Source organism: Nelumbo nucifera, chromosome 3 (genome assembly GCF_055504915.1).
Source record: "Nelumbo nucifera cultivar China Antique chromosome 3, China Antique-T2T, whole genome shotgun sequence".
NCBI classification, from domain to species: domain Eukaryota; kingdom Viridiplantae; phylum Streptophyta; class Magnoliopsida; order Proteales; family Nelumbonaceae; genus Nelumbo; species Nelumbo nucifera.
Window position 1 is genome coordinate 5355705 of NC_142651.1, and position 26958 is coordinate 5382662.

General features: G+C 36.6%; 3 protein-coding genes across 9 annotated transcripts; 1 reads left to right on the top strand and 2 right to left on the bottom strand.

The window, feature by feature from the left end:
* The first annotated feature begins 1084 nt into the window (after nt 1-1084).
* LOC104592944 (Rubisco methyltransferase family protein) lies at nt 1085-10989 on the top strand. 4 transcript variants are annotated; one of them, XM_010252510.3, is made up of 12 exons: nt 1089-1852; nt 1976-2051; nt 2168-2373; nt 4633-4719; nt 5036-5128; nt 6345-6499; nt 6713-6797; nt 6891-6977; nt 7065-7184; nt 8300-8401; nt 8495-8663; nt 8791-9044. In XM_010252510.3, the coding sequence occupies exons 1-11, from the start codon at nt 1481-1483 to the stop codon at nt 8660-8662; spliced, it is 1551 nt and encodes a 516-aa protein (XP_010250812.1). In that variant the 5' UTR covers nt 1089-1480; the 3' UTR covers nt 8663; nt 8791-9044. The 4 variants fall into 4 exon arrangements, with proteins under 4 accessions (XP_010250814.1, XP_010250812.1, XP_010250813.1 ...); XM_010252511.3 differs by lacking the exon at nt 8791-9044 and adding an exon at nt 10576-10989 and having other exon boundaries at nt 1090-1852; XM_010252509.3 differs by having other exon boundaries at nt 1090-1852; nt 8801-9044.
* A 2260-nt stretch (nt 10990-13249) lies between these two features.
* On the bottom strand, nt 13250-18145 carry LOC104592945 (Remorin family protein). Of its 3 annotated transcripts, none has more exons than XM_010252516.3 (5): nt 17997-18145; nt 16348-17628; nt 16061-16142; nt 14830-15035; nt 13250-13784 (listed from the first exon to the last, which is right to left on the bottom strand). In XM_010252516.3, the coding sequence occupies exons 2-5, from the start codon at nt 17127-17129 to the stop codon at nt 13697-13699; spliced, it is 1158 nt and encodes a 385-aa protein (XP_010250818.1). In that variant the 5' UTR covers nt 17130-17628; nt 17997-18145; the 3' UTR covers nt 13250-13696. The 3 variants fall into 3 exon arrangements, with proteins under 3 accessions (XP_010250818.1, XP_010250817.1, XP_010250816.1); XM_010252515.3 differs by having other exon boundaries at nt 16348-17752; nt 17997-18138; XM_010252514.3 differs by having other exon boundaries at nt 16348-17833; nt 17997-18094.
* Nucleotides 18146-21589: 3444 nt separating this feature from the next.
* LOC104593280 (uncharacterized) lies at nt 21590-26450 on the bottom strand. 2 transcript variants are annotated; one of them, XM_088901701.1, is made up of 5 exons: nt 26133-26271; nt 25041-25205; nt 23863-23913; nt 23584-23676; nt 21590-22789 (listed from the first exon to the last, which is right to left on the bottom strand). In XM_088901701.1, exons 2-5 carry the CDS (start codon nt 25146-25148, stop codon nt 22712-22714), a joined length of 330 nt encoding a protein of 109 aa, XP_088757827.1. In that variant the 5' UTR covers nt 25149-25205; nt 26133-26271; the 3' UTR covers nt 21590-22711. The 2 variants fall into 2 exon arrangements, with proteins under 2 accessions (XP_088757827.1, XP_010251340.1); XM_010253038.3 differs by having other exon boundaries at nt 21915-22789; nt 25041-25197; nt 26133-26450.
* Nucleotides 26451-26958: the final 508 nt, after the last annotated feature.

Consider the following 26958-nt stretch of genomic DNA (forward strand, 5'->3'; position numbering starts at 1 on the left):
ATTCATAAACTGGTTCCTGGAGTGGACTAGCCTTTGTAGCTAGAGGAAGGATAACAAAGAAGATCTATTAAGTTATACAACGCTTATTCTCTGGACTATTTGGAAAAAGTTGGAACAAATTTGTTTTTGACAAAGAGTTGCTAACCCCATTAAAAATCTCATTTGTCTTAACAAAGCCTGGAAGGAGAGGAAGAGGACTTTGCAAAAAAGATGACTAGGTTCTTTGCAAGCACATGAAGCTGCCGCTTCAATCTTTTTGTGGCAACCCCCAACTCATAACTTTTTGAAGGTAAACGTAGACGATAGTTTTTTGTGTGATGGAAAAGTGGGTTTTGGTGCAATTGCTAGAGACCACTCGGGTCTTATAGAAGGAATCTCTTTTGGCCGGTCAATTTCAGTCTCACCCATTCAAGCTGAAGTCGTTGCTTGCCTTCAAGGAGTGAAACTAGGGAAGCTGCTGAACAAAGGTCCTTTTGTGATTGAGAGTGATAGTAATTCCCTGGTTGAGGCGTTGAACGCAATGAATTTAAATGAAGTCTCTGAAGCTTTTTTACAAGGATGTAAAGATATTTTAGAAGAATGTAAAAACTTGAATGTTTCTTTTTCTTTTACAAGGAGGGAAACCAATTTTCTAGTCCACAACCTTGCATAAAAGGGCTTCACAGACTCTGACTTCTTCATTGAAGCCCTTGCTCTGTGGGTAGCAAATTGGTTGACCCCTCTCCTTCTCTATAATGATGCGTTATGAAATTTATTTTTTCCGCCCCAAAAAAAGGGGATTCTAAGCATTTTGAATAGCATTTTTTGAAATCTATGGGGCGTGTTTTTTGAGAAAAGCACTGAAGATTTATTAATTCCCCAAATATATTTAAGCCTCCCTATGATTATTAATTATGGCGGTTTTGGGTCCATAAATAAACTTGTACCATTTAATAGTCGGGTGGGAAATACCAAAACCCGACCGTTGGAAGCCCTAGCCGTCCATGAACCACTGGCTGAAGTCCCCATGACCCCAAGTGCTGCGGAAAGGCCGAAACAAGGAGAAGATCCCCAACCAAAAAAAAAAAAAAAAAATCATTTTAATGCAGCAGCAGAGACACACAAATGTAAAAGCCAATTCTGAACTCATTACAGTTACACCGGTCGTCTAGATTCTTTATAGTTTTTACTCTACCATTAGTCCGTGTGCTTCATTCTCTTATCCGATACGACACCTCGGCGCACAGACTAAGTAGAGAGAAAATCAAGATAAATCGAGGAAAAAAAATATCTTGGCTTCCCAGGTCCCCAGCCTCTCTCACTCTTTGAACCGCAATACTCTGACGCTCACGCTCTGCAACTGCAAGTCAGTAACTACTAAAATGTTCATCAAAACGTAGGAACTCTGAACCTTGGACCACACATCCACGTTTCCCTTACACATCCTCTCTTTCTACAGGAGGATTTCGACTTTTTTTTTTTTTCCATACAGAAGGACAACATGGATGCTGTTCATCTGCTAAACAGTTGCATTTCGTCGTCTCCCATCAATCCATCTTCTCCTCGTCCGCTTGCTGTTGTTTCTAGGGTTTCGAGTTCTTTCATCAAAACCTCAAGCTATTCCATTGCTTTTTGTTCGATTCGTCGGCGGAGACTCTGCTTGGCGTCTGGTGCTGACACCTTAGTCGTCGGATCGCGTAAGGAAGACGGGAGGTCTCATGAAGTTGTTAGTAAGAAAGAAGAGTTCGAGGATCTGAAAGCTTGGATGCATAGCAACGGATTTCCTCCTTGCAAGGTCATTCTCAAGGAAAGGCCTTCGCACGATAAGAAACATCGACCTATACACTACGTCGCAGCGAGCGAGGACCTCCAGGTGACTGCATTAGTTTTTTCTCTTGCATTTCGAATTGCTCCTTTTAATGTATTACCTCGACCTTATTCCAGCTCCACTGTGAAGTTCATCCATTTATTTTATTTATGTTTGTTCTTTCTGTAGGCGGGCGATGTTGCATTTTGTGTGCCGAATTCCTTGGTAGTAACCCTCGAGAGGGTTCTGGGCAACGAGACAATCGGTGAGATGTTTAGTTTATTTTGGTACTAATGTATTTTCCTATCTTTAGTTTTCACGATAAGGTGTGGGACTCTGCTGTATGCTTTTTCTTCATTGACAGTTGGGTGCTTTATGCAGCTGAACTACTAACAACAAACAAGCTGTCCGAACTTGCTTGCTTGGCACTATATCTCATGTACGAGAAGAAACAGGGAAAGAAGTCTTTCTGGTACCCATTCATCAGAGAGCTTGATCGCCAGCGTGGGAGGGGCCAATTAGCTGTGGAATCTCCACTTCTGTGGTCGGAAGCTGAACTGGATTATCTGACTGGGAGTGCCACAAAGGTATTAATTTATCTTGATATCTGAATTAAATCTTTCTCTTGTATTTAGCATCCATTTACGTTGAACTGAATGATGAGTAAGCTTCTTCAAACCAAATCTCAATCCTGGGGTGGGAGGTGCACACACGAGAAAAGAACCTCCACCAGGCATGCATGTATGGGAAAAACAACAATGTTAAGGAAGAAACCATGTTTTGAAAACTAGACTGGGCATTGATCTATAAAGGCTGGTAGTTCCTGGTGATAGAACTTATGAAAAAGTATAAGATGGAGAAATATGAAAAAATGGAATATATTGGAAAATTACATATCAACCATAGCATTATTAAATTATCGATTTGACTCTTCATCATAACATTATACATGGTTACCTTTCCTATAAAAAACTAATTTGAAATAAATGGAGTAAATGCCTATATAATAGTGTTTAAATGTCTATCATCCTAATGCATTGGAAAATAAAACCAAAATGGGATGATATCAAATGTACAGATAAGGGGTAGGTTGGATATTCTAGCCTATCTGTGGGCTATAATATACATTCTTGTAAATTTTCTATACATTCTCAATTTAAAATTTCAGTTACTTACTGTTCCTCCCAAAAAAATTCACTCATAAGGGACCATTAATTGGTTTAATGGAAAAATCTCAGGCTGGCAAAGTGGCAAATGTGACTGTGAGAATGTGGGTTTGAGTCTGAGGGTGGCCACTTTGTGCAGAAAATGCCAAATTTTAGGATCATACCCAGTCTACCCCTCCCAAGACCCCAGATAAGTGGGATCAACATTGAGTAATGGCCTTTAATGAAATGCACACATAAAAGCATAAAAAAATCAGCAAACCTAAATGGAGGACAAATGCTTATAAACAGAAGAACACATTTGGCCAATTTGAGATGCAACATAAACCACAAGTAGGTAACAGTATATGATGGAACAAAAATCTGCAATATTAAGAAGGTAATCTTTTCAATCAAGGAATGAAATGATAACTTAAGAGGGTGCCTACAGCTTATGTGGGAAAGAAAACTAATGTGGGCAAGTTAGTTAATATTATGAATTTTACCACCAAATTGCAGAAAAAGGTGTAAATCAGCCAATAACAGGAAAAATATTGGGAAGCAATATATGAAACATTATCAAATATAGGCATTATATGACAAAAGCATGAAACCCATGAAGTCTTGCCAGTGCACGGGGATTCTTGACAGCTTTGTACATAAACCATTCTTTTTACAAATTAATAAGCGATTACTGATAAAAAAAGGAAATCCATGATGGGAGAACATAACGGTTAGTAAATATGAAATCCACCAAAAAATTTGAAATAAGTTGATTACATTTGGTTGTTCCTGTATTTCATGTGAACTGCAATCTTGGATTTTGGCATACATACCTGAAAAAGAAAGTATAGAAAAAAAAGAAAAAAGAAGGAAAAGAAACTTGATGTTCAACCCATGACTGAAGAACTCCCCCTCGCTTAGTTTCTTTCCTCTCATGCTTTACATGTTTAGACTTTAGGTACATTTTAGGATTTTACAGAGTTTTATCAAATTGGGCGCATTTGAATAATAATTATCCTGTTTATAACATTTGCATACCAGTTCAGAGGATCTAATGGTTTAACAACTAGTTCTGACAGTTCCGTGACGTGTCAATTGCTAATTGGGGCACGGGGTTGATTCATACAATTAGGAATAGGACATGTTGTTCTGCTTCAAATGGTTCAACTATCCAGTCTGGTCTGATCGTCAAAACATTGCTAAAAGTATTTATTATTTGCTTTATAAAATTACTATTGTTCTTAAAAGTATTGATTGATGTTGGCATAGAAATGGTTCGGATACTCTAGGAACTTTATCATTTTTTCCAAGTTTTAGCAGTTTTCACTCCTAAAATGGTTCAGATTATGTTGGATTCTCAAAATAAAAAGGGTCCAGATTGTATTAAGAAATTTTAGTTTTAGCATATATGCTTCCAATTTTCAGACTTTCAAGGAATTATCCCTCCTCTTTACTACTTTGAATGGTGACTATCTTGTTAGACTTGTATTTTTTCATGCTCTTAAGCAAATTGCTCGTTATTATCTCTTATTCTATCTTCTATTTTGTATCTGATTATTCTTTGTTTTTTTTTTTTTAAACACTCGGAGGAGTCTATTCTGTATCAATATACTTATTCTGTCCTCACAAACTTTAGGTTGGTGAGAAAACCATAGCAGATTAAAGTTCTAAAACACTTTTTTGCTGATAATGATTCAGGCAGAAGTTCTTGAGAGAAGCGAGGGTATCAAGAGAGAGTATAATGAACTTGACACTGTTTGGTTTATGGCTGGGTCTCTCTTTCAGGTCATTTTCTTATATAAATTCAGTTTCCATTAAAAAATAACTTGCACTTTTTATCCTTTTTCCTTATAAAATAGTAAACATTGTATTTGCACTAATGATCAATGCATTATAAAACATATATAAAAAAGTAAGGGCCTAGTGACCTTAGACTAGGTACAAGGTAAGCTTTATTAAGGCAGTCAGGTGGTATCATGCATTTCTTGCCCTGCTCTAGATGAGCTATCCATATATGTACTACAAGATCTTACTGAACCAAAAAGGAGATGGTGAGAACTTGGTATTGCAATATTGTAATTATTGGTTTTGTATTTTGCAGCAATATCCATATGACATACCTACTGAGGCCTTTCCATTTGAGATCTTCAAACAAGCATTTGTTGCAATTCAGTCTTGTGTAGTGCATTTGCAGGTACTATTTTATAGAATATGTGATGTTGAAATAGCTGTTATCTTATGCATTTCATGCAATTATGAAGTAAGGAGACATGATTTTTAGTTTTCATTCTAGTCCACTTCCTAGAATTTGGTGCCTTCTGATGTGCAAAAGTGCAAAGAATCAGTCTTTAGTTTATGAGACAGATATTACTTCCCTCTATGCTCTCTTCTCTTTCCTCATCCCCTTCCCCTTTTCTTTACCAGTTACTAGTTGCAAAATTTGATACCAGAATGCATACTAGTGGAGAAATTTAATACACTTATTGTTATAGTTGCCCCATTGCTCTACAAGTCCTTATTAGTTATCCCTGAAGGTGTGGTTGTTATAGTGTAGTTAAAGCATCTAGGTCAATGGTTTACCTATTATTCAACCATCAACCAGCCAAAAGGCCGAAAACTGCCTAAAACAGGAAAGCTGTTCAAGTCACTGCTTAACTGGTTCTACCGGGCAGTTCAGCTGTGTTTTAAGACTTTGAGACCATCATCAATGACACGGGCGGTATAGTTATAAACATCTTAATAGGGACAAATAAATAATTATTGCTTCTTTGTATATATTGATATGACTATCTAACCTATTTCGGGTCAATAAAAGTGCATGTAAAGCTAAGAATTAGGGCTACTATTTTTTTTGTGATCATGTGCACTTTGGAGTTTGAAACAGGGTGGTTCTAAAAATTCAATCAGTTTTCTTGAAAATGGGTATAAGTTGGCAGTTAATATCTGTACTAATTTAATCACTTTATAATAAAATATGAATCTATTTATTTATTTATTTATTTTTGTTGCCTAGGCATGAGCTCACCTTGCCAGGCCAAAAACACCTAGGAATCACCTTTCTTAACTACACTGGGTTGTTATTTTTTGGGTACACTTAGTTCTCATGTAAAATGGTGAGAGTTACATTCACGATGCAGGTTCATCATGGAAAGGCTTTTTACATGATATTTTGAATCATTGGTCATAATGGGTCATTGCAAGAAACTTGGGGTTGAAACCAGTTTAGCAGTTCAAGCTATTTGATTGTTCGTTTCTATTGTTCCTTTTGTCATTCTAATGTTTCTTAAGACAGCTTCTTAGAAAGGTATTCTATGCTATTTAGTATCCTTTCATCTGTGTCTATCTATCACACACACACATACATTCATACGTGCATACAAACTGATGGCTTGATTATCTGGTGGAACTAGAAAGTTAGTTTGGCACGAAGGTTTGCTTTGGTTCCTCTAGGACCCCCGCTGCTGGCATATAAAAGTGACTGCAAGGCAATGCTGGAAGCTGTAGAAGGTGCTATTCAACTGGTGGTTGACCGTCCGTATAAGGCTGGGGATTCAATTGTTGTATGGTATAGTGGCTGCTTGTTTGGGATCATTTAATTAACCACCACATGATTTTTAAGTTGTCCTTGCATTCTATGTTGACAGTGCTAGTTGCTTCTACAAAGGCTGTTGGTGGTGGAAAATTTCCCTTAATAATATTCTTTGTTGTTTTCTGATTTTTTGACTTCTTTTATTTACTACTAATACATCTTAAACTTGGTATGTCATGTTAACATTAGGTGTGGACCTCAACCAAATTCAAGGCTGCTTTTGAATTATGGTTTTGTTGATGAAAATAATCCATATGACCGTATCATGGTTGAGGTGAAATCCATTTGCTGCCCTTCTTTTAATAAGGTCACCATATCTCTAACTGGTTCCTCTTTACTCACATATTTTATGACTTGCCTCATCCAGGCATCGCTAAACACTGAGGATCCTCAATATCAAGAAAAGAGAATTGTTGCTCAAAGACATGGAAAGCTAGCTGTACAAGTTTTCCATGTATGTATTGAATATCTTATCATGAATTCTAACATATGCTTTTCATACGTTTTTATTCATTGAATACAAGGATTTACCTTCCTACAGGTATATGCAGGCAAAGAAAAAGAAGCAGTTTCAGATATGCTTCCTTATATACGATTGGGATATGTTTCAGATCCATCTGAGATGCAGTCAGTTATTTCTTCGCAAGGCCCTATATGCCCTGTAAGTTTATCTTATTTAACTCCTTTACATGAATATTTTGAGCTCTATGGAATTATGGGTGGGAACATAACAATAATACGGAATATATCATATTTCTATATCCATCCTTGCAACATATCAATATACTATTGTTTTAAACTTTTTGTTTTTTTTTTCATTATTTTTTGGAACGAATGCTTTACAATAGATCTCATTGATTCAGCACTGCAAATGAATTGAGCCAGCTTGGCTCATGTGAGCCAAGTCTGAACTCATTTTCAGGCTTGCCAATTGAGCCTGAGCCTAAGTCTAACCTTATTGATCAATATATTGCAGATAATAAATCTAAGATCTTAAAATTTATTGTTTTTTCTTGAGTAAATTTAGTTGTGGGCTTATTGATAAAAAAAAAAAAGTTGTGGGCTAGATTGTAGGCATTATGCTTGCATTTCATAACCTTAACTCTCATGGATGCCTAGGTTTTCTATTTCTGTTTTTGATTCCTTTAACTTGTAAAGGAGTTAGCTCTTAGCAGACAATCATTAGTATGGGGTGGATATCCATTATGCTGGCAATTTTTCTGTTTTCTTTTTTACTGGATTGATGCTATTCTGAGAGCACTAGGGGAGCATCAGTAAATTGGCTCACTGTTTTCTGTAAAGTTTATAAGAGAATGCATCTGTTGTAAATATATACTATAGTTTTTATTTATCAATAAAATTTTTACCAGTTAACAATAAAAAAAAGGCTTGGATGAACTTAATATCAAATGATTGAGTTTTAGCAGCTGAGTGGAGCCAATAAGACTGATGAAGACCTTTTTACTAATAAGATAAGATGCCATTAATATTTGAGATATTCAGAATCTCACTAGGCTTCTTTGCTGTCAACCCTTAATTTCCCATCATTCCAGGACACAGATTGGTAATTAGATGATGTGCCTAATTATATGCTTTGATTCGAGATGTCTATTGCATTGTGGGGACCCCCAATCATGCCTGTAGTATTATTGAACAGTTAGTGTAGAAGATTTTATGAAGGATGCCATTTGGAAATCCAGATTTCTGCTAGGGTGAAGTAAGCATCAATTCTAATGTCCATATAAAATTTACAAGATGTTTGTTGAACATCAACAGGTAAGTCCATGTGTGGAACGAGCAGTTTTAAACCAACTATCTGACTATTTCACCGCCCGCCTGGATGGCTATCCTACTACCTTACACGAAGATGAAGCTTTGGTATTTTTGGCTTAAGTTGGTTTTCTTCTGATCCTAAATAGTTCCTAAATGTTCAGATTTTGCTGAAACATTTCCAATTCTGTGATGAATCAGTTAACAGATTTTACTTTGGACCCGAAGAAACGAGTTGCTACACAGCTTCTCAGGTTGGAAAAGAAATTGCTAAATGCATGCCTTCAGGCTACACTTGAATTGATAAATCAATTACCAGATCTGTCTGTATCTCCCTGTCCTGCTCCTTATGCTCCTATATTAAAATAAGGTCTCTCTCTCTCTCTCTCTCTCTCTCTCCCTGTGTGTGTGCATGTGCAAGCGCCTGCGCATATGTTTTCCTGTATGTTTTAGGTCCCATTGTATCTGTACATGAAATTCATTTTGTATTTTGCAAGCTGCTTGCAGAAATTGCTGATCTTATTGCATGTGATTCTTCAAGTTTTAGCAGCATTAGTCATTTGGTTGTGGCTGTTTCAATTCAGAAGAGCTAATGTAGACCAGGTTAGCCTAATATGAAGCAGTCTTTTTCAGTAAATTCTATCATATGTTGTTCTGCCATGCATCAGTTTTGGTTTGAGCTTCAGATGGCATTTGATAGTGTATCAGTTTACATCTTGTTCTAGCATGGGAGACCATTATTTGACCATGACAATCTGATATATGTTGTACCTTGTCTGAAGGTAAGGGGTTGTGCAAGTAACCGTCTTAACCTTTCTTTTTTCAAGATTTACGATCTCCATTACCATCTATGGTTACAAAACAATGAATATCTCTATGTATTGGCATGAAGGCATACAAGTGAATGGATAATCATGGAAAGTAGATAAAGCACTGCCAAAATGGTTAAACCGGACCAATGCCTACTTTAACAGAGTTTGTTGTCAACAAACTGGCAGTAATCCTTTACAATTTTGGAGTGAATGTAGGTTGTATATGAATTGGATTCAGATCTGATCGTGGTGTACCTTAATAATCACGTATTTTCATTTTCTGGGTTTGATCTTACTGGATTCAGATGATTAACATATTACTTAGACCAACTTTGGTTGTAGTGATGGAATGCATGATCTTGTTGGATCTTAACTAGAGACACAATTTTATGGGTTGAATGGGAGATTCCTCCTCACTTGGGAGTTGGGATGGGTTTTATATGTCCCTTATCATAGATGGAATGGGTCCAAGTGCTTATTCTTTGGTTGAAATCAGAGAAAGAGACACCTTGGATGTATAAGTTTTTAGTCGGAGAAACCAGAGTGGTTGACACTAGGTAGCGGCCTGAACTGCATGTTCAGGTTGGTACTTAGAACTTGCCAATAGCTTGGCTGACTCTTTAACAGAAACAGCACTTCTGAAGGAGAATTCAGTTTGGAGATCTCCAGGGCCAGGGAATGAACTCTTAAGTTTTTATTTTAAATATAAGTTGATATTGTCAGCTAGGCTGTTTTATTCAAAATTTGGATGGTAAGGTGATTCTTCTTGTTGCAATACAACGTGATTCTTCTGTTGACTATAAAGAAGGGTCGGAGAAGGATCTATCCATCAAAAAAGAGTTGAAGGAGGATCTTAATTGCATAGAGGTGGATTTTTCATCGATTAGGTTTTATTTTGAAAATTTGAGGAATAATTAAGAGCAAGTTTGACATTTCATTTTTTCCGTTAACATTCAATGACACTGACAATTGTCAGAAACAGTAGGGTACTTTAAGACAATATATAAAACGGTAAGGGTAGAGTTAGTCTATTAACTAAACCGTAAGGATAGTTTAAGAAATTTGCCCATTTAATAATGTTTTGAATCTTATGTGAAGAATAATTGATAGTTTGCGTTTTTTTACATGTTTCAATCAAATAATTGAAAATTTTGATGTTTTTTCATGTAATTTTGCTTGTTTATTTCTTATATATAATAGGAAATTAGATGTGGGTTCTTGCCTTGCCCTCAAATGCCGGGAGGGTTTGGTTGGGTGGTGGGTAGGGTCTAGAATTTAGAAAAGCCTCAGTCAGCATTTGAAATTGACCTACATCCCAAACTAACTTTTGGCTGGTTGCCTGACCGGGGGTGAGTGCTTTAAAGTTCCTTATTGTTTGTAAATTAATCTTCCTAACCCTCCCTCCTCTTCCCCCAAATAAAAAAAAAAGAAAAAGAAAATCCTCATTCATGCTAATATTCAATTTCACAGAACCAATTGAAGGAATGGTGCATCTAGCTTATTTCGTTTAATCCAGTAGGCTGGTATAAATCGCCGGTTACAAGCAGGAGCATGAACCAGTCACCGTCTATGGTAGCATACAGTGTTGAAGGATAACGTGCTGCTTCCAATTGGCAGTTGGATCTAGTAGACTTATTGTGCAATTTATTATGTACCATCTAGTAAAAGTTTTGGGGAAAGTCCGATTATCTTGTTCGCTAAAGATGGCTTGAAATGAAATTATCATTTTGTATACAAAGAAAAGCTTGGTCTTTATATTTTCATGTCCTCACCCGGTGCTTGTTGCACATGATGTTGGCTACTGGTATTACTGCCTGTTGTATATGAAAATTTGTCTAATTTTTTGTTTTGTTTATTTATTTATTTATTTTAATTTAATCTTTAGAGATTCTAAGTGGCCTTGTATAGAACGGATTCCTGGGGGTTATAAAGTAGAATCATGGCCAGGATAACTGTTTCTCGTCGAAACTTGCAAATGCAACGTCTTGGGTTTTTGTGAATGCGGGACCAAAATGCTCTCATACATTCTAGTATCAATAGTTAGGGGTGTCAAAGGACCGGTTTTGGGTTGGACTCCTTCCAAATCAAAATCTATTTGGATGGATTGGACGGACCAATAAGACATTGAATTTGGAGACTGGACGGACCAATATGATATTAGATTGGACCTGGTTCGTTCATAATGAATTTATATCAGATTGAGCCAATATCTGGTCCATTGATAGAAGATTAGAACATAGGTGCCAATGGACCAGGTTTGAGTTGAAACCAATCTAAATTAACAGGAATTTGAACAGATTGAACAGTCTTTGGACTGGTTCAAAATGGTCCAAAATATTCATTGGACTAGATTGGACCAGGTCTATTTGTAATGGACTCACATTCGACTGGACCGGTTGGACCAAATCCAGTCCAATTGACACCCTATCCATAGTTACCGTTAAATGGATCCCAAATTCCTAGTTAAAACTGTGGCTGCTCCCTAAATTAATTAAACAGATGACTTCGACCATCTAATAAGAATTACTTTCAACTTCAAAGGAAGGAAATCCTTTTTGCCCACATGCAAGCTATTTGTTTGTTTGTTTCTTTTAGCTGGATGTTCTGGACCTATCCAATGCTTGGGCTCCAAACGTGTAGCATATTGTGGCGACTGGCGGCCCTGTCCAGACCCATCTTTAGCCAGCCATTTTCAAGTGGTGGGATTGTAGGTCTACGACTCCACGGCATAAAGTATAAACGTTACGAACTAAGGATATTTTATTCATTACATCTAAGCAAATCCCTTTTAGAGAAAAATCTCAATCCAACGGTGTGTGTGTGCTTTTTTTTCATTCTTATTTTTAGGAACATTGGGTTGAGAGTTAAGTGGGGTCATATAATCAATGGAAGCAAACCTTCCCGGTTACCACCCTGCGCTTTCTAATTTTCTTCACTTTCCCTATGATGAGTGACCATTTCTTTAATTGTAACTAGTGAATGACCCCGTATTAATTATGGAGAATCAGTAATGTTAAATTTACGTTACGAAATCAATAGTATTAAATTTATATTTATTAATATTTTAAATAATTATTAAATTTTTAAGAAATATTTATTTCAAAAAATAAATTTTCAATAATTATTAGAATATAGATAGATTTCTTTTGTTATGATAGGTAGAGAGTTAATGATTAGCTGAGATTTATAGAATGTAGAAAAGTGGTTGTGGATAACCACTTTTGCATTTTTTGCATTTTTTTAGGAATTGATTGAAAATGGTGATGGTGGATTGTGGGCTTTAGCAACAACTTTTCAGAAAATGCCATGTGTTTAGTTTTCCAGAAAAATAAGAAGGCCATGTGTCTGAATGATGGAGAGTTGTAATTTGATGGTGGATTGTGGGCTTTAGCAAGAATTTCTTAGAAATTGCCACATGTCTAGCTTTCTAAAAAATGATAAGGCCATTTGTCTGAATGGAGTAATGGGCTGTTGGCTTTAACAACTCAGAAAATGCCATATGTCTAAATTTAAAAAAGCCACATGTTTGAATGGTGGAATTTTTAGATGGGTCAGTTATAAAAAAAAAATAAATAAATAAATGGATCATGGATGGCTTTTGGCAACTGAACCATTGATGATTTTTTTTTTTTAAAGATGTTGAAACATGATCATGTTAATGTGTCAATGCACATAGCAAGGTTCCCGCACTTGATATTGATTCTTGATTACATATCTATCGGTGGCATGGAATGAGCTAAGCGAGCAGTCTCAATGACAGCTTTGACGAATGCATTTTCACTGATCATTTAAAATAAATGCACAGTGACTTGGTGAGATTCTACGAGCACGTTTTCTTAAAAAATGTTTTGTTTTTAAAACTCCTGTTTTTTTAAACAGCGTTTGTGAATTGTGCCTGTGTTTCTGATTTTTTGGTAATGAAATACCAAAAAACGGAATTAATGCCAAAGGCCTTCATGCTAAGTCATACAAATTTGCATGTGGAGCAAAACTGGAGTAAAAGGAAATTACCTCCTACAAATGGTAGTTTTTGCAGAAACAACCATACACGCTTTACCATTACTTGAAGTGTTCTGCGTATCTGCTAGATCCAAGGGAGAGGAAATCTTTTGGTTTTTCGGCCAAAATTTGGATATTTGTCCCATGCCTAGAAACATAGAGATTATGATGAAGTTCATATTGTTCTCTTTGTTCTATCTTTCTCTAACATAACCTCTGCTTAGGAGAAACAGGTTTTTGCACAAATGCTAAAAGAAGCACAAAATACATACATGGCAAGCCTAACTATTGCAGGGAACTAGAATGGAAAATCTGTTTTTCTCTAGCAGAGGTTAAAACTCCAGAGCAGGTTATTAACTACATTACGAGATACATTGCAATGGATTTAGAATGCCTTTGTCAAAAACTTGGACAATATTTTCTTAGTTCTGCTTTTCATCTCATACCTCTGATTCATAAACATTGATGCAATATCTCAGCATAGCTATTACTGTGATGTATGTTCTCCTTGAGGAATGTGATGATAATTTAATTTTTTTGGTTGCAATGAAGTCTTACCATGTGCAGGGTTGTAGACAAATGTTTCAAGCTTTCAGCATTGCATGCATTTATACTTTGTAAGCTCGTAACACCTCTGGATAAGGGACTGTCCCCTAATGACGCACCTTGTACTCTTATCCCTGAAGAAATTAATGTGATTGAGGATTAGGATAAAATTGTCTGAAAGGCTATCAGTTTAACATGAAAAAAAGGAATCTAAGAAAAAAGGCACTTTTATTGATAGAGTAACTGAAAGATACAAAATGCAGTCATTATAGCAAGTATCAGAAGCTTTGATCTACATCCACCCCCAAAATAAACAAGAAACACACTGACAGCTTACAAAACAAACACAGAGTACACATTTAAACAGGATTGCGAACACTAGATACAACATTGGGAATGAGAAATACAATTGAAAAACTTTTAAGTGGTCCATCTACGAGTCCTTCATTGTATAAGTTGTAAAGAGGATTGGTTTTTTAGAGCTTAAGAGCATCTTGTAGTTTTAAATCATGGAATAGAACATTCTCCTTCTGCATTGTTTGTTATTGCAGGCAATTGATCTGTATTCTTCCTATTAAACATAGAACCTTGTAGATGTGCATCAAGCAAGAGGCTCTGAATGGAGTCAAACAAATATCATAGATGTTTCTGCTCCTCTTTTCAATCCTTCATTTTAGTTGTACAAACAAAGGATTATTGACCTTAGAATTAGCTAGCATACCCCACAATTTATGAGCCTCCAAATCCAGCAGGGAAAAAAATGGAGCAACTAAAGTGGATTGCGGGTTGAATAAATGTACATCAGAGAGGAAGTCCAATAACACAATCAGATGAACAAATAGTATTTTTTTTTGATAGGTAACGTAAGAATAAGATAAGAAATTCAGCTAAGACATCCCAAAATCACATTTCTCAAATGGTAAACATAATTGACTTGTTCAGAATTGATGAGTAGTAAGTGATCAATAACGCAATCAGATGCACACAAATAAGATTTTTTGATAGGTAATGCACAAATAAGATATTCAGCTAAGACATTCCAAAAGCACATTTCTAAATGGTAAACATAATCGACTTGTTCAGAATTTAACACCCCCTCAAAAAAAAGAAAAGAAAAAGAAAAAGACAAAAAAAGAAACGGAGAAGAAAACCAAATGAAAATACAAAACGTTCCCTTACCAGCAGAGAGAAGGCAGCTTGAAGGAGAATGAAGAGGGTAAATGACCAGTCCTTCTTATATAGTCAGCTCTTTCTGAAGTCCTGACAGCTTGCTCATTCAATTTGGCCTCAGCCTTTGCACGTTTCTCTTCAGCTATTCTTCGTGTTGCAGCAAGCTTATTTTCTAACCTTTCTTGTGCTCGTGATTTCAATCTTTCAGCTTTTGCCTAGATGTTAAGAAGGACTGGACTTGTAAAAGAGATGGAAAAAATAGATCAAATCTCAAGTAAGATACAGCCCACCAATTTCGTGGTTCAAAATGCCATATACGTGGCCTATTTTCTGACCCAAATAATTGCAATTAAGACAGAGCTCATTTGAGTTGAATATATGTGGTATTATTTGCATTGGAAGTGGCCTGCTGAATATTTTCTTTCCCCATATTGTACAGTTCACAACTTCTGATATTTGTACAAATGGTATTTGTTTGTTTTTTTTTTGATAAATCAGTATTTGTTATGGTATTCAAGGCTGTTTTTGGTTGTGGTGCAAATCTTGACCCGGTGAAAATTTTGAACCTGGTTCAGTTTTGCTTTCATTTGTTTGTAATTATGATTTGCATTCCTACCTGATAAATTTGTACTTTATTCTCTTTTGCACTACCTCCCTCCTACTACTTCCTTTCTCATATAAAGTGGGGATCATGTTACCTTGCATCCTACCTCACTCCTAGACAGATAGCCTTCATCCTGCATTCTCTTTTGCTTAAAATGGAGGTCACTTCATTTTACTTCCTATTTTGCTTCTCACAAACAAATAAGACAAAGTCAAATCTGAAGAAACAGTAAACCAGAATTTACACTCAGTCTCTTTGCATTCCCATGCATTTACACCAGTGCAAATGAAAATTGTACTGCAGCCAAATGCAGCCCAAGAGACTAAAAGTACAAGCATCAGTGTATTACATTTTCAAAGTAGAGAGGCCCAGCACATGTTTTGGTCTATAAGGTTTGTTCCAGTTGGGTTGGTTGCTAACAAGACACTGATAGATAAACGAAAATCAAATAAACACATAAGGTTCCTTCTATAAATATAAACAATGAGATCATGTATGTGAATAAGTGAATTTTTTTGTAGGAGAAAACTAGGTTACCAACTGCCTTAACTAGATGTCACTGGAGGAACCATTGATTCCTCCATTATAGCAATGATGAGATGGAATGCTAGTTATAAGAATCAATGTAGGAAATACCTCCATTCTCCTCGTATGCTTTTCTGCTTTTCTCTTCTCATGGTTTTCCCAGGCTTGTATCCTCACATCTTCGCGCTTGTATCTGTAAATATGCAATATGAACATTCAGAGAACAAGTTTTCTGTCAATTTACATACAAGCAATCAGAACCCATCACAATGTGTCAAAGCTTCCCTTTCATGGTTAAAGATGGAAAGATCAACTACAACAAACTTCAAATACTTGAACAACTAGGACATATAGCTTATTTAAGATAAAGGACCAAGGAAAGATTACTGGTAAACCACCTTGCTATATATTTTGCACGTTCAGCCTCATCCCAAGCCATTGCTCTGATTTCCAGAGGATTGGACTTTCTAGCTTCCTCAGCATTGCATTCTCCCACTTCTTCTCGATTAGGAAACCGAGTTGCACCATCTGCCCTAGCATCATTTCTACTCTCCATGGTATGACCGGTTTCGTGGGTGTCGAGGGCCTGTGAACCTTGATAGCACCTTCCAGGAGTGGATGATCTAGACGAGATAGGGCTCCTCGCTGCAGGTGTTGTGGCTCTAAGAGGGGTGCCTGTTCTTGAAGGCTCTTGACTAGCAATGGGGGTCATCTCTGTTCCCATGTCTCTCACACAAATCGATCTGATACCTGATGATGAGTCTGCAGAAGGCTTGTTTATGCGCCAAAATGACTCACTACAATCCATCTTCTTCATCTCCCCTTCATCTTGGATAACATTTACAGGATCCGGGATTCCATCTTCACCTCCTTCCTCCTCAGCACTGCTAGAAGAATCCTTCTCCTTCCGTGGAGCAGGAGCAATTAATCTTCTATCATCAGCATTTGAGTTCCGGGGTTTGGTCTTGGCGTGGCTTCTGTCTCCCCCTCTTGACAAACCAACTAGCCACTTTTGGGCGTCATCCCATTTAGATGGGGTTGGTTTGCCTAAGGCCATCCGATGGCGAGAGCCCTGATTTATTCCATTTCCTTTGTGAGACTCGAAATTAATAGCACTGCTGCTTGAGATCTCCTTTGTTGGTCCATAATTACGAGAGCTCTTACCTTCCGCAGGTCTCATCCTCTTTCAACAGAGTGCTTGACAGAGATCTAATTGGTCTGAATTGTTAGAGTAAACATAACATACTTGTTCATCTCATCTAACAAGCAGTCCTCAAAGTGGAACTATCAAGGAAACTCAAAAAAAAAAAAAAAAAAATCCATCCATTATGTTCTTTCTGGGTGAACCCTCCAAGTAAGGTGGAGCTGAATCGAATGATATAACTCAAATCTTATTTCTTACTCTATTTCTAACACCTCAGATCTCTAACGATCTACAAACATATTCACATCTGTAAAAATTTTTCCATTATAGACATCTTACAGAAACAACGGTCCTCCATAGCATCAGTTCTTGGTCAGATTTGCTGCTGAACAGGATATGCCAATCCGAGAACAAATAGAAGTCTTAAAACTCTCTCACGACATTGACAGTTAGAACATGGTGGTGAAGTTCGTGACTAAACTCTGATAAGATTTCACGATATGAGTTCCTAAATGAACGCCTGAAAACCCAGGCCCTGCAGCACAATAGTAGACAGAGAGATAAAAGAGAAGAAGAAAAGAAGAAAATCTCTCAAACCACTCTCAAGTTTTCACAACCATATGTGTTCGCGGAGCCAAAAGCCAACGAAATCCACAAATCTACCAACCAGACAGAAAATTAATCGAAATTGTTCAGAGTTGCGGTTGAACAGCTAAAGCAAGAAAAAACAGAACAAGGGCCTTGCAAGAAAAAAAAAAGAGATTTTTCATATAACCTTAACACGATGAATGTCTGAGATATGCAGAGTTGAAGATGAAGATCCATAGAAGAATAAATAATAAGTAGAATTAAAAAAACAAGAGGAAGTGCAGGCGGTAAATTAACAACAACGATAAGCTTTACCTGGGAAATGGTGGCTTTGTTACTGACTCATTACATACGGAGAACACTTCCACCTCCCTTATCTCACTCACTCCACTCGCAAAAGAATCTTGGGAAGAGTTGCAGACTTGCAGCGACAAAGAAAAAAAGTTTTATACATTAATTGGGAGTTGTAGTACAGTACGGGCTCTGATTTCCAGAAGAGAGATAAAAATATTTTGAAATACGGTTGTCCTTTTAGTAGCCGTTGGGGAAGACACGTGGGAGGCTGTGAGAGCTGGATGTCAGTTGATGATGACAAAATGTTGAAGATTGACGGTGGATGATGAAGAGAAGGTTTGGGAACATGGAAGCTGGGTGGCTGCTGCGCTTCACGTGCCTGTGGTGGGTGGGTCGAGACTCTGATCCGTGTCTCTGTCACTCTCTGTACTGTAGTGTAGTGTATGGGGTATAGTATTATTGTTAGGCATCTGTTATTTATTGAATTGACAGTGAGTAACTGTGAAGGAGGAATGAATGAAGGTGAAGAGAAGCCGTCCCTGACCTGGGCCCTGGCTATTCATTTGATGGAAATATCTCTTTGCCACGTGGCTAAAATGAATTTTCAAGAGTTGAAGCATCTTTTGACGTGGGCGTCATGTGCTTCTTGCAGTAGTTGAGGATGATGATTTGAAGGCTTGAAGCATCTTGGAAGAATCAATGAGATATATAGCGATTCTCTATCCTCCTCCAATGGCCAGTGCTATACTATATATTTTAAGTTATTAGCAGTAAACTAGAAGATGCTTCAGCGTGGTAGTTTTTTTAGTTAATTTAATGGTGAACATTAATTATATAAAATATTGATGAGAATAGGCAGCCTAGGAGCAAGACATCGCTTTGTTTATTTTATTATTTTTTTTAAATGATGAAAACAGAGATTGGTTGGAGTTTCCTCCTACCAACGTAAAATTCCTGAACCAGCAACGTAAAATTGAAAATCAAGGCGTGGTAATAAAGGTTTTCTTTTGCCTCCCAACGCCAGATGAAGAAAATGAATGCTAATAAACAAGTAGTTTGTGCAGCGCTTGAATGTCATTGTCCTGTAGGCAGGGAATTTTTCATTTTTAAAGAGTTGCACAGAGCTGTTGCATATCACCGTTTTTATTTTTTGCTTCTTTTGGGTTGCGTTCCGAAACGGAGTCAGTTTCCTTGGCCGTCTAACCAAGGAAGCTTTGACCCACAAAAAGTGACGTTATTGTCGTTTCCTCCGGTTTCGCCTTAAAAATGAAAAAACGTGGTCGTCGGGAACTAGGGTTGGTTTCCTCATTTCGGCCTTCAACAATAATTGCAAACAAGGTTTCTTTGGGTCAGCAGGATTCAGGGGGAAACCTCAAAATGAGATTTTCTCATTCTGGATGAAAACTAGGGTGGGGATGGGTCGGTAGTCGGATTTCCCTAAAAATGTCAATAAGAAGCAGATTTTTCATTTTTATTTGGGGTTGGGCAACGCCATCTCCAGACCCCACATTCAATTCAAGTTGTTTGACTGTTTCTACCATTTCCCTCCTTTTCTTAAATATGTATTTAGTAGTTTACTTTTTTAAGCCGAATAGCTGATCTTCTAAATGGAAAAGATGGAACGCATCAGATTGTGGGTGAGCTTCTGACGCTCACATGCAACAGTGGCAAGTTGTGGGCTTCAAACCAAGGTTCAATTGTTCAAAGTATCATATCGTATTGGGAGCTTTCAGATACGTTCCTACAAAGGATATATCGGGGTTTTGACTGGTTCAGAGGGTGGAGGAACCTTAAACCAAACCAGATTGAAAATAAAAATTAAAAATAAAAAAGCCATGGATACTTATCGAGTGTATTGATATTTTGAACCTTATTTCAAACCCATATAATGATTCTGAATCCTCAAGGTCTAGACACCGGATTTAACTTGTGAGTTGAAAACAGGACTTAATCTGGGTCTATATCGATTAAGTACTTCATTTGATTATGGCTGAAGTGGCTGAACTGAATGACTTTTGATTTGTGTTCAATGGATACGACAATCATATAATAAAATATTTAAAGTTATAATAATCATCAGCTCAGCATGCCATCTGATAGCCATCAAGGAGCTCAGATCCTATTTGGATCTTTGCTAATAACAAATAATTCTAGGCATGTCATAGATTTCTTCTATCTACATTCCAAAGTTGAAACCTTTTAAAAATCAATGAGCATACATGCATCTTGCTACGTTTGTGCCACCTGTTCATAACACTAGGCAAGATGCATTTATGCACCCATTCATTACACAAAGCAAGATGCATTTATGATTATTGACTTTTCTCAGTTTGAGAGGAGTACAAATATAAATATGTACCGTGCAAACATAAAGTTTAGAAATAGTGAAACACAGTATATAAAGTATTGCACCATTTGTACTGAGCTTTTGTCCATTAGAAAAGGAAAGCCATAAATCTTTCAATTCAACAACTTCAATAACGACCTCTTTAGGTTGAGGCTTTGTTACCTTGGATTTTGAATTGGGTTTAGTGGCGACCCGATTCAAACCAGCCGATCAGCTCGAATCGACCCTTGACTGATATTAGTACTAAATATGGTGTCAAATTGGCAACGTGACAGAAGTTGCAGGAATCAGACTGTATCAGCTAATTAAGACACGTTGGACTGAAAAGCGACCCGAGATGATAGTGAAACTCGTTTGGCATTTCTCTCAAAAGAACAGAGCAGCAGGGATATGGGATATGTTGGTTGGTGATTAATAATGGTAAACATACAAATCTTTTTCTTTGTAAGCCTTACAATACCAGAGGTGACACAGTATTCAAGAGACATGTTACGTGCATTTTAAGGTGTACAACAAAACAAATTTGTATTCTTAGTGCTTTAATACTACTCGGCAATTTCTCTGAGTTTTCTTTGTTTTTTTTTTTTATATATATTTTGACCATTAAATTCCGAGTTGAAGCGCATATTGAGCCAATTATGACAGATACATGATACATCGGGAGGGCTGTCGCGATGTTGGCTCTATATATTCTTAGTGCTTTAAGTTAAACGTTTTCGGTTCCCCATCTATATATATATATATATATTACTTTTTTTCTTCTCATGATTTTCTATATTTTATTATGAAATTTATACTTTTATTATTATAAAAATTATGGATAAAGATGAGATGTATGTTTTTTACTTAAAAAAGGAAATCCATTGCCTAGACGACACCTAGGTGCCCCCTGTTGCTTAGCCTCGCCTTGGTGCCTCAATTTAAAATTAGCAGAGCCCAAAATTGGCAATGGTTGAAGTAATAGTAATTTTGGATGTAGGCAGACTTGGGATGAAGGTAAGTTTAGACCTCTTCTGTGGTAGGAGGTAGAAGAAGAGATGGCTAGGATTTTGGGAGTGAAGTATGTAGGTAAAAGTTCAGTAAGCTTTTAAGATCTTCACCCGGCAATGCACATGCAGCACATCTCTCACCTTGGATGAATTTCTGACTTCAGATGCATATAAACCATATTTTTCTCCATCACCCCCCAAGGAATCCTCTAGCCTCTGAATAATCTCATTATCTAGCATGTCCAGTATATTTGTCGAGGTCTGTCTTGTGCCACAATACTAGAATCTGTAATAATAATTGTCATTGCTTGCATGGCTTCATCATTGAATTCTACATTCACATATTATATTTTAACTCTGCAGTTCTAAAAAGAATGTTGAAGACACCTCTTCCCTGAATTCATGCAATGAAACCATGATGTGTGCAGAACCTGGACTTGGAGTGTAGATCATTGCTTTTACTTGTTAGCATTGGTTCTACAACTCCTGGACACACAACTCTATAACAACCAGACTAAATCAGTTCATGTGATCTGAAGGAAAATGAAACTCAACATTATTCTTTTTTCAGAAAATTAATCCAAGAAATAAATATACCTTTCAAATGGGATAGTACTATCCCAGTGCTATTTGGATCAGTTTTGCCACATACCGGAGGCTCTTTTATCCAATTAGCCTACAAAAATAAAGAGCGTATCAGAAAGAAAATAGTACATATCTTCACAAATGCAAAATAGAAAATACTGGTTAAATGGTTTCTGGCATGCTTGAATATGACAACAGTTGATAGATATTTGGTTATCTATAACCAAATCCCGGGCTATTGCAAATATATATTTTCCTTCCAGGGCCTATTGCATATATACTCGGATATTTTAGGACATATACTAGGCAACAAACGCTGCGGGCGCCTTTTCCAATCTCTGGCCATATAGCTAAGAGTATCTACTGAAACTAATGTCATTTCTCAGGCTTAAGCTCAAGATAGTGGGTCCCAGAAGGATCTTATATTGCAACAATATTAAGATTTTTGGAAAAAATAAATAATATTTAAAACAAAAAACCCATGTCCAGATCTTGAAAATGAAATTTTGGTTGATATTATCATCGGGGTGATTATTCTCCATTCAAATTGAGACTGGTAAACATGTCCTGTTGCCACATGACAGTAGAACAGCAAATATTTCATTCCAACAATCAGTACAACCAATTAAATGCAAATTTTCACATAATGTACAACTGGGAAGAATGGACCACAACAGGACTCTGTACTTCTGACAGTACTATAGATAATATGGATTTGATTCAGATTCAGTAAACCATCTATGCAAAAGTCAGCCAGTAGCTTTCCTATCCTGTATAGCGAAGGGTGATCAAAGTTCTTCTGCATGATATCCATATCAAGTTTGAGCAGTGGCTTTCCTGATAAAGTTCCCAATAACTGCTATGACACATCCCACAAATGAACCAGCAATAACCTGTGGTAAGTTGCAAAACAGAAAAGACATTAGGCTCTCTTAGTGTATGGCACCAGCAATAACCTACAAAGCACAAAATTTGTTTCCCTGGAAACTGACCTCATGAACTAGAGACCTCACAATAACTAACTATGGACTCAAAAAAGATTGAGTATGTTTATGAGTCCTTGTAGAAATGGTCCCTGATGAAGGGTTTTTAGAGATTTATTTTTGGTAATTTCTTTCTTTTTATTTTACTTTTCATTGTCTTTAGGGTGGTAGGGTGGCAGTGGAGTCAAGTGTTCATGGTGGTTTGATATGCAAAATGATGCAATCACCATATTACTGATATTTTTTGAACACGACAGGGAAATATATATTGTCATGTATTACTGATATTTTTCAATCACAATAGCAATCACTTAAAATACAATCCATCCTTTTGAGGATATCATGATGATGAGGTCATCGTTTTAATGGTTAAGTCTTTCCTTATTTCCTTTCTTTAAGGAAAAACAGATTTTCAATGGAGTTCTTTCAGTTTATGAAGTACCATTTGGTTTCTTCACCCTTCAAATTGTAAACCTAGAGCAGAGTAAAACTTAACGGTTAGAATGAAGATTATGCCAGAGAGACACTTGCACTTTGACAATTATACAGGTCTTTGTATTACCGTATAATTACAGAGTACAAATTTTGTTAGCACAGTAATCAAATCACAAAAATTTGATGTTGCTTTTATAGTATGCTTCTAGTACTATTAAATATGCCATTTGTTATCATTTTGTAAAGAATTTTAAGGGACTCAACCAAACCTGAGGAGGGGTATGACCAAGAAGTTCACGCAATGGTCTGGTGTCAGCTAATGGATGTTCAGCTGGAAGTTCATATACAATTTGATTGAGCACCTGCAGAATACCCACTTTGAACATGATCATAACATACAAAATCATCCAAGTTCCCAAATAATTCAATGAAAATGAGCAATCACACTGATTCTTCAGATATTTTTTACACTAACAAGGAATAAAAAAATGTGATAAACCTGGGAGCTAGACCAACCACAATCAAGAGAAAACCATTGCATGCCATACCTCAGCTTGGCGTCCAGCATGCAACCTAACACCAGATGCATCACACATCACCTGCCAAAAAATGCCTTCATGAGAAACCTCCTACAAAGGCACTAAAGTTGTGAGACATTAAAAGATTGCTTTTAAGGCTGTTCAAAAAATGTAAGATGGGTATAATAATACAGAAAGTATCACTTTACCCAAAAGATCTATAGAAAGCCAACTTTGTTTCCATGCCTTTAAAATTAATTCAGCAAAAATTATAAATTAAACAGTTTTAATTCCATAGGTGCAGAATTGGTTTTACTGAAAATGGATTCCCTAAGTTTGCAAAGGCATTTACTATATCAGTTATGTATGGGTCCAAACAACCTTAATAACCAAAGAAATCAAAAGTACTAAAAAGATTTAAAATTTAAGCACCTCTCTTAATGAGAATCAACTATTTTTTATTAAGGAACATTTACTAAAACACCCCTTGTAGTTTCATGAATTTACTAAAACCTACCTACATTTTTTTAAAACATTGCCTATATCAATGAACACATTCAAATAAAATAGGCACAATTTAGAGCCAAGGAAGTTGAATCCTCAAAACTGAGATGTAAAAGCCTCAAAGTCATCATCACCCAAGCCTTATCCCAACTATATGGGAATGTGAAAGCCTCAACAACTTTGATTAAATTGTTCAAGGACCAGAACTATGAATAAGGTAAACAAAAGAATGTAGTACAGATTATTGAATCAAACCAATATATAAAAGATTAGGTGCACATGGGATCTAAGTCTCAGTGGAACTTATAGAATCTTAGGATTCTATTTCAATTATTGACAAATTTGAAAATCTTGACCAATTTTAACCAAGTGCAAATCCTTTAGTATTTTGGTGGAATTTCAAGATTTCATTGATATAAAAGTCAAGACCTAAAGACTTTGTAGTTGCTCTTTGATGCATGACATGAATGAGAAAATTGTGTAGTAATAAGACTAAATTGGAAAGCAGAGAGTCACCTTGCAACACATAATCTATTATGAATCAGTAAAAGTCTCTGTCGCATAAGTTGAAATAAAAAGTAAACTAAATACTAAATAAATATATCAATAGTCTAGTTGATTTCATTATATGTAATGGATAATATGCATTTTTCCTTTCTTTTTTGAAATAAAAGCTTCTTTGCAAGACAGGGTGAGGATCATACAACACATGCTAAGATCATTGCGGTTGCAAACAATGGTCCTCCAAAGCCATCTTGGATCCCAATAGCTATAGCAAGAGCAGTGACCGTAGAAGAATGTGAAGATGGCATCCCACCAGAGCCTACGAGTTGTTTAGCATCCCATCGTCTTTCTGTGTACCTGCAAATCTAATGAAAGTTTATAACTCTTAGGAGAAATTGAGTTAAAGTACTGATGTTAGAAGATCACGGGACAGAGAGTTCGAACATTCCATTGATGCATGTACAGGCATACAAGATATATGCAGCATCACATCATGTCCAAATGGCATGATGCTGAAATGCGTATTTGGTTCTTCATTACTGAATTGCCCAATGTGCCAGGAGTCCTAAATGTTTCTTTTGATTTTGTGTGAACAATTTAGGTAACAATCACCATTATAAACTTTGCAAGCCGTTAGTCAAATTAAAAACAAAGATTCTTACACCTAATAACCTGAATCAAGAGCATTTCTGCTCGTGGCATTTGCAAATCACTGTAAACTTAGATTAGAAAATTTTAACTAGCTAAATACTGAAAGGTTAAAGAAACAATATCATAAAACTTCTTGGACCTCAATGCAGTTATCAACGCCCAATAGGACGATCACTCTTTCTGGTGAAGCAGATTGTACTTATAAACATTGATTGATTAAATTTAGGATGGGATGCTGCCAAGACACAGAAAACTCGATAACATTTTGTGGAATCCAACTATGTCTATGCAACTGCAATAACTTATTTGGAGATTGAGTCGCTAATGAAGGTAACACAGACGAGCACAAACCAAATATTAGGAGGAAATGTTACATTATGTTATTGATCTTGTTAAAGGATTGAATAACAAGAAAGTTTCATCAAGCCTCTGTTTCATTGTTAGTGCGGCACTTTCATGCAGATATTAAACTGTTGTACTGCAAATCCAATCGATACTTGCAAGAAATTTTGAAACGATAAAGAGAAGAATTATAAAAAGAAGATGTTCACATAGTAAATAGATTTTCAACCATCCATGATCATCTACAGATTACGAAAGCAAGTCAAAGAAAGAATGAGAGAGAAAGAGAGAGATAATACCAGATAAGTAAGAACTTGCAGGCTTGCGCGATAATAAATGCAACGATAGCAGAAATGAGAGGGTAATTAGTAATGATGGAGGAAGAAGAATAAGAAGGTGAAGGAGGAATTGGAGAAGAGTTTTGGGTCAGCGACGTTGATGAAGCATCCATATCAACCATCCAATGTCGTTATTCTCCAAGCTCCAAATCAGCAATCTGTCTTTCTTTATAGATCCAATCCAGGTCTAGCTTTTTTGGCCTCTTTCCTGTATTCTCATTCTATCTGCTTCCTTAACTCCTCTTCTTTAGCAATCTCGTTTTGATTGTCTCTTTTATACAGAGAGAGAGAGAGAGAGAGAGGAAGACTGGTTCTCTAACGATATACAAAGTTTTCGGAGGAGAGTTTGTTTTTGTTGAATGAGAATGAAGCAGTGACCACTGACCAGGACCACGGGGTTGTAGTCCACTCCTCTCAACATTCAGCAAGCAACTGGCCCACACCAAAGTTTATTCCGATCCAACAGTTGATCCGATCCACTCATTTTTCCCTTCCCCGACTACACGCAAGGTTCAAATTATTGGCACATAAGGTGTATACCCGTACGGAGCCCGAGGTCAAGCCTAACACTCTGCACTACATTTAAGTTGGGTTTGGGCTTAGGCCGGGTTTAGGTTATTCAATAAATCATCTAAAATTATATATATTCAAATATCTATGTATCTAGGTAAATGTGTATGCAAAATTTACATATATATGTATGTATAAATGTGTATAGTTGGGCAAGGTTCGGGTTACCTAAGGGTTAGACCCGAAAAATAAAAAAGCCTGATTTTTTGGGCCCGAG